Genomic DNA, 16,166 nt, shown 5'->3' with positions numbered 1-16,166 from the left:
CACCTGTATGGGCGGTTGACTGTGTGAATGAGTGTATTGGTGAGTGAATGGATATCTCAGTGCTACATGTCAAAGTAAGTACATATGTAAAACAAAGTACATGTGAGAGTTGGCATATATAAATAACTGTGCATGAGAGCTAGTGAATGTGTGAGTGGCTGTATGGATCATTGTGAACTTGTATCAGGGATTGTATAAGAGAGTAAATATGTGTTAGTATATGTTTGAATAAGTAAGGTGTGTATAACTGTATAGTTGAGGAAATGGAGGTGAGATTGTTTCTTTGCATGACTGACTAGGTGTGTGAGTAACTCCATGGATGAGTGACAGTGTGTGAGTGTCTGTATACACTGAGTGTATCTAAGGTTATATTAGAGTCTGAAGAGGTTTATCGTATTAGCACAAGAATGATGTCAAATGAGATGTCATCAGTGATGTCATCAGTGATGTCATTTGAGATGTCATCAGTGATGTCATCAGTGATGTCACTGACCATGTCATGAATGATGTAATATGTGACATCATCAGCAGTGGATTGCGGGTGCGCGATATATAGTTAGTGCAACTAACTATATATGGAATTTCAATGGTTTTGTGTGAGTAAAATAAGGTTTTTTAAATGCTAATTCCTAACTATATATGGTGTATAACCTATGGTTTTTTCAGTGAATTTTCAAGGTTTTTTAAATGCTAATTCCTAACTATATATGGTCTCTAACCTATGGTTTTTTCAGTGAATTTCAATGGTTTTTTAATAGCAAATATCATAAGCTGTTGAATGTCAAGTACGTGGTAAGTAAAAACATTTTCGTGTTTATGCACACTGATCTGCTTTGAATGCTGCCCCCCCTCATTTCTATTAGGAGTACTCTCTCTTTGCAGATAGTGAAGGGTAGTTAACGCAGGCCTTTGCCCCCGTTGTAATCCGTCGTGCCTGCTTCCCTCTCCATTTGATTGATTGTTATCCAAGCATTTACTGTTTTAGAATTGGTTCTCTTTGGTTCATTCTCTATTTACAAACAAGCACAGAGTCGCAATACTCTGTTTAGTCTTTGCAGATAGTGAAAAAACGTGTAAAAAAACAAAAGGGATCGAGCAAAATCAGTAGGCCACTAATGGGATCTCTTTTTGACCTCGCTAAAATAGAAACATTAGGAACAACCCCTCATGAGAAATACGAAACTAGTGAGATGAACTGAACTCCACACCATGATGGCTGCAAGACAGCTCGGCTCCGCCACCCACCCCGCCCAAAATAACGATAAACTCTATACAAATATTACAAATATATACAACACACCAGCAAAGTAACAGGGTAAAACATTTTATTAAATAACTATTTACATAACTATTTTATACTTTTTGTTGCCCGATCCGGCTAGCTCAATCGATCGAGCATGAAACTCATGCACTCTGATAGTTCAAAGTTTTGAGGAGTGCTTGTTAGACTGTCTGAAGCTTATTTGCACCTGCTACAGCTTCACTATTCTCAATGTAAGTGGGGGCTGTTTGAGGACGTGACTGCATTTGAAAACAATGTGATGCGGTGCCTCCCTGAAACGCTTGACGGAGGCCCCCGAGGGACGGTGTGATGGCGCGGACTCGGAGGGGGCGCTTGGCTCCGGCCCCCTCCCCAAGTCGTGTTGCCCTGGTGTGGCCTGAGATCGCCCCCGACATAGGTGGCCGGCTCCCGGGGTTAAGCGGAACTTTTTGCCTTTTGGTGACTCTTCCATTCTGGACCTTGTCCCACAATCCGTTTGACCTGAAGACACGCTGTAGTGGGGCGCCCCTTTACCGTTTCAGTTGGCATTCCGCCCGCTTTTGCTACACTGTGCCTCTTCCGCTATTCAGTTGTTTACCGCCCGCTCTTGCGACTACAGCGTTTCGCTCACCATGTAGTTGAGTTGCTCCCGCTCTTGCGGTGCAGCGATAGGCGGCTGCCACAGGACTCTCAAAATGGCGGCCGGCTCTTCAGATTTGGGCGTGGTCCACTAAAATGGCCCTGCGACACCTTGGAACTCGGAGGCTTGTCTGCTAGGGCTTGGGCTCCATTCTCGAAAGCGTCCCCTCAGCCTTGAAGATTCTACAAAAGTCTTGGGGGCCCCCGACTCCCGCAGGCTTCTGGTGGGGACCGGCTGCCATGATTGCTCGTGGAATGGCCACGACGGAGCTACGAGATGGTGGTGCTCTCATGCCGACGCCAGCTTCAGTCTGAAACATCCAGAAACACTGTAGACTACCAATTCGATCAGTTCCGCTAGCGCCCCAACGTGACCCGGTAGAGAAGAACTTGCCCTCCCCTCTTTGACTGATGGTTCTTGTTTCCTGTCCCTTCTGTTGTCATTTAACAGAACTATTTAGCCTGCTGAAAGGGGTTGTGTTCCGACCGCTGGTTGGTGGAGACATTTTGACTATATTCTGGACCTGCGTTGTCGCGTAATGCGTCATATGACGCGCCGCGTTAGCGCATCCGGAAGTGCTCCGATGCGCGAAGCGCAGCTTCCCGGAAGCGATCCGGGGCGCGGCGCGCAGCGCGTAACGTAAGCATAACAGGTCATGTGACTTGTTAATAAAACCTTTCATTGGTTCATTTTACTTTTCTTATTCTAATAATGAAAGGCTTGGTCATATGACCTAAAAATTACACTTTTTATTACTTTCGAACATTATTTTTTCTTAAACATATATGTTATAATGTTCCAGGCTAATGTACTTTCCCGGAAAATTTACAACTGTCCTGCAAGTAAAATATATTCCTTTTTCGAAAAAAAGGGCGTTTCTTCGTCCCATGACGGAGCCGTTGATCAAAAGAGGCTCGGCCTGCTGTCTTAGTCGCCGATACGCCTGAATATCAGATTCTTATCGATCACTTTATGTTGCAGGAGTAGAAAACACAACAGCCCTTGACCATTTATCTTTACTGCGTTCCTGCGTATTATACCTTTTACCCTTCATGTAATTGGACTGCTTTATTTAACTTGCCTTTTACTGATTCGAAAACAGTGACTATTATTAAAAACTTTACCAATGTAAATACTACTACCATGTTTTCTTTTAAAAACCTTTATTGTGAAAATGTCAGTATACAAATACGGGCCTATAACCACGTGGGCCGGCCACGGAGCAAACTGTAATCGTATATGATGAGGAGACATTTACACTGTAGAGGAACGTAACGGGCGGGCCATTAGGTTGCAAGAACTAAGGTGTCTAACAGTTGCGGAATCGGTGGACGTACATTTTATAATTAAAAAACGACAGGGCCAGTTACAATAAAATGATCTAGATATACATTTGCGGGCAAGTACCATGGGTGACGTTAATTCGAACTTTCAATAGTACAGTAATCAATAACACATCAGAACTTAATATCAATAGGGATGTGGAAATATTCAATCAATTCTCGTCCCCGCCCGCCATGTGCTTCAAAACTGCATACGTATCTCGTGATATCAAGGTTGTGCAACCAGTACACAACAAGGAGTTACGAGTCCCATTTATTCCGGCGCCATTTTGGGCGAGGACGGGCAGGTCCAGGATATAGTCAAAATGTCTCCACCAACCATCGACTATGATGATGTTCATATGCTGTATTTATTAGAGTAACACTCATCTGTCCACATGAAATTAATTTGCCACAATCTAAACATGTCATTTTAATGTTTCCAAAGTTCTTCTGAATATTTGGGACCGTTTCCCTTGCCTCTGATGCTGTCAGTGCCATTTCTTTGGTGAATGTACTGGCAGGTCGGGGGTTGTCCTCCAAATCTCTCTTTTGTGCAGCACTATAATTAATCGGTGCCACCTCTCCATATGACGATGCATGGTATAATTACCATAACTATATTTTTTTTCGGTTCCTCTGGAGAGTACATCGTGGCAGATGAGGCAGGTAACGTACCGGGCATTTACCTTTTTTGCACGTAGAGGAAAGGAAAAAAAATTCGAGCGTCCGAGTTCTAAGGTGTCCCAGGGCCATTTTAGTGGACCAGGCCCAAATCCAAAGAACAGGCCGCCATTTTGAGAGTCCTGTTGCAGCAGCCTGTCGCTGTAGCAGCAAGAGCGGGCGAAACTCAGCTAGACGGCGCTCCACTGCAGATGAAGTGCCTCAACCTGGAGAGGCGGGAGAGGCTCGTTTTCGCCGCCTCCCCCCCCCCCCTTCGGGCACCCCACGCCGACTTTCGGCGCAGCATTGTAGGATGGCCACACCAGTGCGGCAACTTGCTGGACACCACCTCGGTGCCAACCGAATCTCAGCGCCTTGTGGTGTCTTCCATTCCGAAAATATTGTTGGCAGCATTTTGAAAGGAAAGATAAACAGCCGTTTGTGGCCCTCACTACACCGTTCTCCTAGTGAGTCTCACATTGTTACATTTAGGAAGAATGTTGAAGAGTAGTATGTTGAAAATCTGAAGCCATTGTTCTACAAACTCTCAACCAGCCTTGGATGGAAAAATCCTGAAGAATGTACAAACTGAAAACCAGTTTTTGTCTGTATAGCATCAGCAGCAACGCTTGAGTCAGCTTTGTGTGAAGCCGCCATTTTGATTCAATCAATAGCGTCCCCCTGCACACATTCAGGGACCTGGTCGTGTCTTCAGGTCAAACGGATTGTGGGACAAGATGCACAAAGGAAAAGGAAAAAAGTTCCGCCGGACCCCGGGAGGCGGACGCCTATGTCATGGGCGATCTTAGGCCACACCAGGGCAATAGTGAAGCTGCAGCAGGTACAAATAAGCTTCAGACAGTGTTACAAGCGCTGCTCAGAACTCTCAACTATGACACCACCTCGGTGCCATCCGGATCTTGACGCCTTGTGCTGGTTCCGGCCTATTCACACATCGGTCTGCTACTGACGCCACCTCACAGGCCAACGGGGCGCCCCACGCCGACTTTCGGCGCAGCATTGTAGGATGGCCACACCAGTGCGGCAACTTGCTGGACACCACCTCGGTGCCATCCAGATCTCGGAGCGTTGTGCTGCCTTCGGCCTATTCGCCGCAAGTGCGCACGCAACTCAGCTGCATAGCAAGTGAAACACCAAGGGGCGCCCCACTGCAGCCGAGGAACCTCCATCTTGGGGGCGACGCACAGCATCACATTGCTTTCCAATGCAGTCAGATCCTCAAACAGCCCCCACTGACTGACGCGAACTCACAGGCCAACGGGGCGCCCCACGCCGACTTTCGGCGCAGCATTGTAGGATGGCCACACCAGTGCGGCAACTTGCTGGACACCACCTCGGTGCCATCCGGATCTTGGCGCGTTGTGCTGCCATCGGCCTATTCGCACATCGGTCCGCTACTGACGCCGCCTCATCTTGGGGGCGACGCACAGCATCACATTGCTTTCCAATGCAGTCAGATCCTCAAACAGCCCCCACTGACTGACGCAAACTCACAGGCCAACGGGGCGCCCCACGCCGACTTTCGGCGCAGCATTGTAGGATGGCCACACCAGTGCGGCAACTTGCTGGACACCACCTCGGTGCCATCCGGATCTTGGCGCGTTGTGCTGCCTTCGGCCTATTCGCACATCGGTCCGCTACTGACGCCGCCTCATCTTGGGGGCGACGCACAGCATCACATTGCTTTCCAATGCAGTCAGATCCTCAAACAGCCCCCACTGACTGACGCGCACTCACAGGCCAACGGGGCGCCCCACGCCGACTTTCCGCGCAGCATTGTAGGATGGCCACACCAGTGCGGCAACTTGCTGGACACCACCTCGGTGCCATCCGGATCTTGGCGCGTTGTGCTGCCTTCGGCCTATTCGCACATCGGTCCACTACTGACGCCGCCTCACGTGCCAACGGATTTTCTACGCTTTTTATAGCCCTATGCCGCATAACAGGTCATGTGACTTGTTTATAAAACTTTTCATTGGTTCATTTTACTTTTGATTTCCTAATGATGGAAGGCTTGATCATATAACCTAAAAATACACTTTTCATTGGATTAAAACATTTTTTTTCCCAAACGATGAAAGCCCCACCTTGTTTCTGGATGTTTCAGACTGAAGCTGGCGTCAGCATGAAAGCACCACCATCTCGTAGCTCCGTCGTGGTCATTCCGCGAGCAATCATGGCAGCCGCTCCCCACCGGAAGCCTGCAGGAGTCGGTGGCCCCCATGACTTTTGTAGAATCTTCAAGGCTGAGGGGACGCTTTCGAGAATGGGGTCAAAGACCTAGCAGACAAGCGTCCGAGTTCCAAGGTGTCCCAGGGCCATTTCAGTGGACCAGGCCCAAAAAGGAAAGAGCCTGCCGCCATTTTGAGAGTCCTGTGGCAGCCGCCTATCGCTGCACTGCAAGAGTGGGCACAACTCAGCTGAATGGCGGATTTTGGCACAGTGTACCAAAAGCGGACGGAATGGCAACTGAAACGGTAAAGGGGTGCCCCACTACAGCAGACGAGCCTCCACCTGGGGAGGCCCGTTCACGCCGCCTCACCCCCCCCCCCCCGGGGCGCCCCACGCCGTTATTCGGAGCAGCATTGTAGGATACCAAAACCAGTGCGGCAACTTACTGGACATCACCTGGGTGCCACCCACATCTCAGCGCGTTCTGCTGCCTTGGGACTATTCGCACAACAGACCGCTACTGACGAGGTCTCCCCCCGGAACGCCCCACGCCGTTTTTCGGAGCTGCATTGTAGGATACCAAAAACCAGTGCGGCACCCAGGTAACATCACCTGGGTGCCGTCCAGAACTCAGCACGTTGTGCTGCCTTGGGACTATTCGCACAAAACTCAGCTACTGACCATTGTTGCTTCTTTTTTCTAAAAAATGTTTAAATGTATTTACTGTTTTTGTTGCGTTGTATATATTTATAAGTTATTAAAGTTTTATAATCCTACTACTTTGTTGGAGTGCTATATATTTTTAATGTGACACATAATTGTAAAAACTTTGATGTACAAAGAGGCATCCCTGGAATCTTCCGCTTCAGGCTCGGTCCCCTCCCCAATCACAATACAAGATGGTTTTCAGATAGTAGGAACGCGTGTGGTGTGACGGATCTCATCGGGTGGGGGCCTTGATCTACTGTAACTCCTTTGAAGAGGGGTGATTCTTTACAGCTGGGGCCATAAACTACATCTGCATGGCTAGGTGATAGCCTGGGACCGGCCTGGACAATCGGACGCAGAGGAAGAGGAGTGTCAGAGGGTGCGGTAGTGAATAGGGCGAAAGGGAGGTGTCGGACGGGCACAGGGTGTGATTCTCAAGGAAGAGCAGCGCAGATGGGGGGAGGTTTATTGCCCATGCATAAGACAGAGAGCGGGGGTGACCAGTGCCTGGGGGAGATGCTTGCGAGGGTGGGGAGCCATGCTAAGGATCGACAGCGTGCAGAGAGTGGGTCTGGTCAAGGCATCTAAAATGGCTGCTGTGCACGACAAAAGTGTGGCATTTGAAAAAAGGCAAGATGGCGCAGATAATGTTTATCAACACTTCCTGATTTCCTTCGAATCGAACGTTAACAGACGTTATCTCTCCCACACTACCGGTCCCCCTGGGCTTAAACGCCGAGATGGTAGGGACTGCATTCCGTGGAGATAGGCCGAGACGTCACTCAGCCAAAAAAAAAAAAAAAAAAAAAAGTCTATAAACATACAATAAGTTAAAAGTCAATCATTCTTGTTTCCTTGTAGTACGCTCCCCAGTCCGCTTTCCATTACGCGTACCGGGCACACCCCACGAAAAAAAACGTTGTTTTTTTTTGGTTTTTTTTTGCCCCGCGGGGCCCTTTTAAAGCCTCCACATCAAACCTAGGGGGTCAGGGAGGATCTACTATGCCCCCTTATGGTCATTTGCCCCTTCGCTTTGGCCTCCTCTTGTCTCTCGATCCTACCGAGAGACAAGATGGCGGCCGCTACGGACTGTTTGGAATGTTTACAGACACCGGAGAGCCAATCAGGTTCGCATCGCAATGCTCCGTAACGCGAAAAGTACGCTAACCGGATCGCTGCCCGGAGCGCTGTTACAGATATATATCTTTTTTTGAACGTTAATTTCTCGAAATCCACTGGAGCACATATATTGAAACCTAGCAAAGGCACATTGGGCTACCAGTCCCTACAATTTTGCCAAGTTTCGTGCAAATCCATTCAGCCGTTCGGGCTAAAAGTGAGGCCAACCGCCCTATGGAAATTAACATGGGAAAAACGTGTTTTGGGACCCCCCTTTTTTCTCGGCCCCCCCTTGACGAAACCCCCCCAAATTTTCAGGGGCTGCTCAGAAACAAAATGTTCCATTTTCCTGAAAATTTCAGCCAATTCCGTCCACAAACGCCAACGTTATTAGACATAGAATTTTCAAAACTCCCATAGAGAAAAAATCCTAACTATATATACCTACTGGCGACCGCCAGTAGGTAATATATATATATATATATATATATATATATATATATATATATATATATATATATATATATATATATATATATATATATATATGTGTGTGTGTGTGTGTGTGTTTTTAAAGAAAAGCGAAACATGTCAAATATGCACTGAAAAAAACCATGAATAGTGAAATTCAAAGTTGCAAAATATAAAGTTGAAAAAGAAATAGCTACTAAACTTTGCCTCACTGGGGGGAATATGTAACTACTGTGCATATGAGCTAACATGACTATAATGCACTGGGAGGGTGACCAATGACTGGTTTTACTAAAAGCCCACAGCTGAATGAGCCGCCACCTTTGGAAGAAATTAATTATTGTTACAACACAGTGCTGGTCGCCATTGAGTAATAATAATTAGGTCAAAATGTCTATACTAAAGGCATTTATTTCTTATAGAACTATAGAATAGTTTGCAATCTTGCACAAAACTTTCCAAAACAAGATAAAATGCATCCACTTTGGCATCTTCATGAAAAGTTTCAAAATGATCTGTCATGAGGGGGCCAAGAAAAAGGAAGGGCCCAAAAGTACTAGTACCCATTTCCATTCCTATAGAAAAATGTACTCTCCGATACATGGAAAACACAGCTGAACAGAAATACACCTAATTCTGAAAAAGTTAGAACTTTACAAAGAAAGTGTGCTTTTTGTGATTTGATGTAAATACATTAAGCCGTTTGAGAAATTAGCATTTAAATAAAGGCTCAGATGGGGCAGTAAGGGGTTAACCCTCAGAACACTTTTCATATCTGGACAGTTGGTGAGGATTGGTAGCTCTAGATTGGCTAGCCACACCATGACGATCATGATGTGGCAGCCATTATAAGATGGTCCCAGAGTCCTGGAATTACAAGAAAATGAATGAACTACTGTTAGCAGAGGTGCTCTATTTATTTTAATCTTCCCAGGGACTACCACCTCCCCAGTGAGAACAGCAAGGGAGGGCCACTGAACTCTCTTTAATTTAATCTCCCAGAGGACTGCCACTGCCCGGGGGGGGGGGGGGGGGCGGGGGTGGGGGGGAATTGAGCGTTGCTTCACTCCCTATACTTTAATCTCCCTAGGGACCGACACATCCCCGGGGAGAAAAGTGTGTGCTGCTGTATTCCTTTTATTTTAATCTCTCCAGGGACTGCAGTGGACTTGAATTTGATAATTGTTCCCAAATATACAGTAATCAACATGTCTGAGGTGGTATTGAGGGTTATGAATCAGCCATAAATATCAACTGTTACCTATCACTATTGGTATTGCCACCTGCTAACCTGTAAATATTTGAAAATTAAAGCATTGTATTAGGTAATGTGTGTGTAGTAAAGTACAGCCCCTCGATGCAGCGTGGACTGGGCAGACATGGGTGGTTGGGCGCAGGGCCTAGCCGTAGGTCCGTCCCTATGTAAAACCCATTAAATATGGAGTACATAATTTTTTTTAAAAATCTGTGAAAAAACACTTAAAACTTGAGTTATGGTTCTGACTCAAACAATAAGATGTCATCAATTATGTCATTAAACATCTCATGAGTGATGCATTTTCTGATTTCATAAGCAGAAGATGTTATAGGTAATTCACTACACTAGAACTGGTGAATGTTAGTGGTTTTTAGGTTTTACACGCATGTTCTGGTGGTCTCAGTTCAACACCTATGATGTCACTTTAATCTTTGGTTTTTTTCAATAACATATATATATATATATATATATATATATATATATATATATCTATATATATCTTTTACACAGTGACAATCGCCACTAGGTAGTTGTACTTAGGACCACGTTACCATAGGAAATTGATTTTTTTGGCTTGCTAATGGGGTGATGGCCAAGGAAAGGGGGGGGGTCTCAAAATGCATTTTCCCCATTCAGTTTTCCATAGGAGCTTTAAAAACATCTACAGCCAAAATGGCTAGATCTTGCTATACAAAGTGTACTTTTTATTATTTGGTGTAAATTCAGTAGCTTGAAAAAGGAAGGCTCAAAATGTGTGTGTATTTCCGATCGCGGTTACACTGCAATGGATCCGCGAGCTCAAGCGCGCATTGTGAATGACAAGCCACAACCTGAAAGAAAAGTTTTAGATGCAATCTTATGACTAAGGGACTCAGGCCCCGAGTCCTACAAAATACATGAAGACAATATATAATGGGACAAGGTAGAGGTACCAAGAACCCATGGGCCATGTGTGGGGGAGGGGACCCCCTGAGGCCAAATCTTTTTTTGGGGGGTAATTCTGTGGATCCGCAGATCCACTACAATCGTCTGTGAGTCCCCTTGGAGAACCAATGTGGGTCACGGATCAGTGATGCATCAAAATAAAATTAAAAAGTGGGGGGCTGGATGCCCAACACAACTCTGCACATGCTGTGAGCAGCTAGGGGTTGCACACTCACGGGTGGTGGGGTGCAGGGCCTGGCCATAACCAGGCCTTACAGTCAACCCCACGCTGATCACGGTATTGGACATCTTACTTTGCGCTAAAAAAAATGAAATACGCGGGGGAATTTTTTTTTAGTGATATTATAGTTATATAGTTAAGAATTATAATAATATCTTACTTTACATTATCATAGTTTGCCCTTAAGTAACTATAGCTTGTGCGCTCACCATGCACTTCTTGTATACTCACATATGGAACTCTTTACATGTTGATGTCTGCATTGATAACATCCCTAATGCCATAAGAAAGGACATCATTTGACAGCAACACAGTGCATGGCGAGAGTGAGGGTCATAGGTACTTTAGGTTATGAATCATAGTTACATAACTATATAGTTTAAAACACTATATATTAACTGAAATGTTCACCCAATTATAACGTCTCTTTAATCTTTGTTTTTTCCTTTGAATTTGTAAGTTTTTTAAATGTAAAGTAAGATATTATTACAATTTCTAACTATAACGACCCTTTAGCCTTTGGTTATTCAGTGAATATATATATATACAACAATGAATGCAATTCCAGACATTTATTAATACAGTGCAAATGCTGTACTTCTTCTTACTTTCACAATTCAGTGAAAGTGACATGAGAAAAATCCTGTTCACTATGTCACGGATTGTATGTAATATGCTATTTACTAGTCTCAGTGAGAGGAAAGGTTTTCTGACCTACACTCAACAATCGTAATAAATAGCCTATACTACTCTCCACTTCTATATCACAAATACACAAGAATATATATACAAAATGTATCTATACTTCTACATCTATATGTAAACCTAGCTGCATATGCACACATGAATAAAGAGAACGAGAGATTAACATTTTACAGAGAGATGAATTTGGAGATTAAATCGCTGTCAAATGCCTTTGCACAGGCTGACTGAGGCAACATAATTGACCGTGAGCATGCTTCAAAAATGAAACTGGTGGTTTAATAACCTCAGCCTAGAATATATTCTGCTGTATGCCTCAAAGGGTTTCAATAAAACGTCAACCTGTAGAGGAATATTTTCCCAGCTTAAACAACAATCCACTGAATATAAATGCAGTGCAACTGTAATGGCATATTTATAGGCCAATAAAGCTTGCACTGCAGCTTTCAATACTCTTAAATGGACTCTATAAGAAGCCGTGTTATATGAAAAATGTGCAAAAAATCGAATACAAAATGCCGAAATATGCTTGCAAGAGGCGAACATCCCCGTGCACCTGTGTTCCCTGGTTTGACAGATTGCTGTTCACGATCAGTTTCTCTTTAACGAATGCAAAATAATTCTAAGAGGCAGAAATAAATGAACAGAGGAGGGCTGACAAGTGAATTAAGTAAATGGATTCCCGGACTCCGGCAAATGCTTGCATCCTTTTTGAATTTTATGAATACTTTAAACATGAATATGAGATGCTAAATGAAATGTGTTTCTTCTGTTGTTTCTTTTAAATATTAGCCTAGTCGTGCAGCATGTGGGAGTGAAGAAATGCCTGAATATTAATAACCCAGCCGTTTCCTATAATACCTAATGAAGAAGCTAAAAAAAGACAAACCTGTCGTGCGCATAGAATTGGATGGTACATGAAAGTCAACGCAATTATGAAAAAACTGATACATTTTCAGTTGCCAACTGACTTTAAATCCTGCCCTCTGTGTCATCGTTATGCAATACAGCTAAGGTTCAAATGGGATTTATTATAGTTGGTTTTAAGACGGATATATTAAAATACTAACATGTGCAACACTGACAACTTGTGTACTCTTCTTTGACGGACAGCTTTGCTAGGGCATTGCTACACAAAGCTATGGGGGTTATGTCTGAGGACAAAACACAGTCACGTGACACTTGCTGGACATGTATAATATTACAAATGAGAAAAAAGCATGGGAAGAGTCAATTAGTATGTTTGGGTTACAAGCATTTTCACAACATTTTCCCAACACACTATAATGAAGTCCAATTATGACTTTGCTGAGAGAAACAACAAAAATCAACAAATAACACGTTGATAAAGAGAATTAGTTGGACCAACGATTGCAGAAGGTTGAAAAGAGAAAAGCAGGAAGCGATGGTGGTAACCTTTGTACAGGAGTGCTTCACTGAAGCAGGGACAGGTACTAACTACAGTGCGTAGAGTTACTAACGCCACACCGTTTACAGTTCTTAGATGAGCTCTGGAACAAGACAATGCTTTATTTGCATTGACACAGTAACTGATCAATGCACCATGCATAATGTGATCCAAAATAATCATAAGACTTCATGAAGTCATTTACAATACACTTTAAGTAGCATGGCTTTGTACTGAAAGCATCAACCCATTGTCTAAATAAGTGTTTCTGCCAGCAAAACATGGTAACCAATCACCATTCACTTGTGATCAGATTATACTTGGTGTATCTTTATCTTATATGAAGCAAGCAAGATCCATAGCAGGAATAGACAAGAGTTCCACTTTAATATCAAGCGGCACTGAAAGCAGCACAAATTGTGTGGCTTACAAACAAACTGTTCATCCCATTGATGCAACTTCCAATTGGTAAGAAACAACAATATCCTGCCTAGATCTAGCTATGGAAAAATGGCAGTACCAAAATAGAGCTGTGGAACATATGGTCGCCCCTTGATCTTTAGTTCAGGAATATAATTTCAATATTTTCAATAAGACTCCAGCCCTCCAAAGTTTATTTAATTCCAAGCTTGTATGACAGGCTATTCTTTCTGGATACTAACTTTCTCCAGGCAAAGTACCAGACACCATTAAGCATGCGTACGTAATCCAGCTACTAAAAGAGCCTATTTCCAATTCTACAGACCCATCTTATTTTTAGATCACATTCCTAGCTCAGTAGGGGTGCTCGATAACGTGGCGCAGTCTAGTTACAGGTTTTGATTAATCGTGGGGTGTTAAGGACCCCTTCCAGGAATGCTTTCAGCCAGGGAAAGTAACTGAACTATTCTACCAGTCAGCCTCAAATAGCCTCGCACTCGAACTGGTTAGTGAACTTTTGAAAGCTTTGGTCCTAATAGCCAAAGCATTTGATACTGTGGCCAGAGTTTATTGCTGTCTGGTGAAATGCTGATATGAAATGCTCTCTGTCTTGTCAAAAACCAGTGCGTCCCAAGTAATTTCACCTCCTCCAAATCCTACGCAGCTTCTGCCTCAAACCCATAGATACTCCTCATGGGACAGCCCATTCCCTTTTTTTAACAATATTCAAAGTCACTGATGAACATCATTCACTCTTATGACTTGGTTTTTCACAAATGTGCCGAGGATACCACACCCTGCAGATGGTTCAGTGGCCAAACTTCAGTTCAGTCTCAATCTTTGTCATCCTTTTACTATTTCTGACAGGCTCTATATAACTGAATGACTCAAATTAAATCCTTAAAAATTGCTGTATTCAGCCTAAATTTTAAACTACAGAATACAGATTTCTGTCGAGTTGTTGAGGGATCGTGCCCCAATTTAGCAGCTGTCAGGAAATGGTGCTGTCATTAACAAGTCATTTATGTATATACTACATTATGTTGTTCAATCATTTTGATCATCTTTTGACTCTACACATGATTTTCAGAAACTTGAACTTACAACACTGGCTTTTGCCAATTCTGGCATGTCATTAGACTCAGCACATTATTTCAGTCTGTGGAACCAGATCGTTAGCTGAATCTACCTTTTAATTAGGATTCATTGCCACCTGATCTGGCCTGTAACAGAGAGAACATCAGGGTGTATTCTGAAGTAGGATATGGACCATTACAAAGTTACCTGACCACACAAGAGTTGTGGCATTTAGCCCCAGAAGAACCACAATGACTAACTGGCTGACTTTAGCCAATCAGAAAAAGGGTAACAGAGGACCCTATTCTGACTAGTTCAATAGGTAACCTGACAAACTCTTGGAACAGCAATATGATTAGGCAACAAGACACCTAAAAGTGTGTGTTTTCATTTAGACCACCCAAATGCCAGAAAGGGTTTTAAACAATTAGTGTCTCCAAAGATGACTGGCCTTAGTTATTTAAGATACTCCAGTGTTTCAAGCCTGTATATCTACATGCACATCTACATATCCTGGTTGCAGCCTGCCTGTCAAGTCAACGCCACTGTCACACACACCAAAATATGCCCTACAATCTTGATTATAATATTAGCATAAATATAAATACCCTTACATTGTATCAGGACATCACATCATAAGACACGGGCCTGGCTTGTAATGAGTGTATGAAAAGCACTATGTCTGGCTGAGCATGGACAGCTGATCCGCTAGTGCAGAGGAAATTCGAAAATGTTTCAGCACACCCATCAATACACATAAACCACCACAAAGTTCTTCCTAGATCAACCTCACCTTTCTTTAACAGTAGCTCGCACAAAGCATTTCAAAATCTAAACACTGTACCAATGCTCTACTAGCCACACAAAACCAACCACCAATAAGTAAACAGCAGTTCCTTCGGTCTGATTGATGACTTTCACAGATCCTTGATACAGGGTACCAAAATAGAGAATGTATTAAAATGACGTAACAATGGTGGTTGTCACAATAAAAATGCAAGCAACATAAGGCAGAAAGTAATTAGATAACAAAATTTACCAAGTTCCGTCTTTTCTTTGAGAACGTCTTTGAAGTTCAGTCGACAGTTAAGTGTAGACTGTCTGTGTTTAAGAAAAATTTGCTTCTGACCATTCTTCAGCTCTTTACATTTAACAGGTAGAGCCTTAAGACCATGCTTCCATTTCGAGAAATCCGAATGAGCCCATTTTACAAGATCTTCAAGTTTGACAATCACCTTTTCTGAGACTGCAATAACTTCATCCTGTATGAGAAAAGAGACAGTATTATTAGCTGTGTGTGCTTACAAAATAGCATGATTGTTATAATAAATTTCAACTTGTCAGTGGTAAATTTGATCTTTCCAGTGTTCAGTGGGCAGCATCAATTGTATCCATGGCTAATTGCTGAAGTTGTCTGTATGCAATTTACATACTTCCACTCTCGATTTGTTAATGAATGGAAACATGTATGTGCGATTACACATTGAAGGCATAGTAGGAAATTTAAAATTCAATCTTGCTAAATGTCCCATTTGAAGAAAGCTGTATTTTTATTTATGACTGGCTAAAAATATAACAAACAATATCTATTTGCACCTAGTCTTTACATAAAATGACTAATTCTCATGAGATTGGATCTTAGACTCACTGAATAATTCCTATTTGGTGTTGGCTTAATTGACAGGTCAACTGTAAAATGCTGGTAACCGAATCAGAATTTGAAAATCATGGTTCAGCAAATTAAGTATTGGTGAAATGG

At 43.3% G+C, this 16,166-nt stretch overlaps 1 protein-coding gene across 1 annotated transcript in view; it reads right to left on the bottom strand.

The window, feature by feature from the left end:
* ARID5B (AT-rich interaction domain 5B) overlaps nucleotides 1-16,166 on the bottom strand; it is a 582,615-nt gene that overhangs the window by 463,731 nt on the left and 102,718 nt on the right. Inside the window, exon 3 of the mRNA XM_078642686.1 lies at nucleotides 15,447-15,669. Within this exon, the coding sequence (XP_078498812.1) occupies nucleotides 15,447-15,669 (223 nt within the window). The remainder of the gene's footprint in view (nucleotides 1-15,446; nucleotides 15,670-16,166) is intronic.

The sequence above is a fragment of the Lissotriton helveticus genome, chromosome 5_1, assembly GCF_964261635.1.
Source record: "Lissotriton helveticus chromosome 5_1, aLisHel1.1, whole genome shotgun sequence".
Taxonomy (NCBI): Eukaryota; Metazoa; Chordata; class Amphibia; order Caudata; family Salamandridae; genus Lissotriton; species Lissotriton helveticus.
The sequence above is the reverse complement of the archived record's forward strand: the minus strand, read 5'-3'. Positions and strand labels throughout refer to the sequence as shown.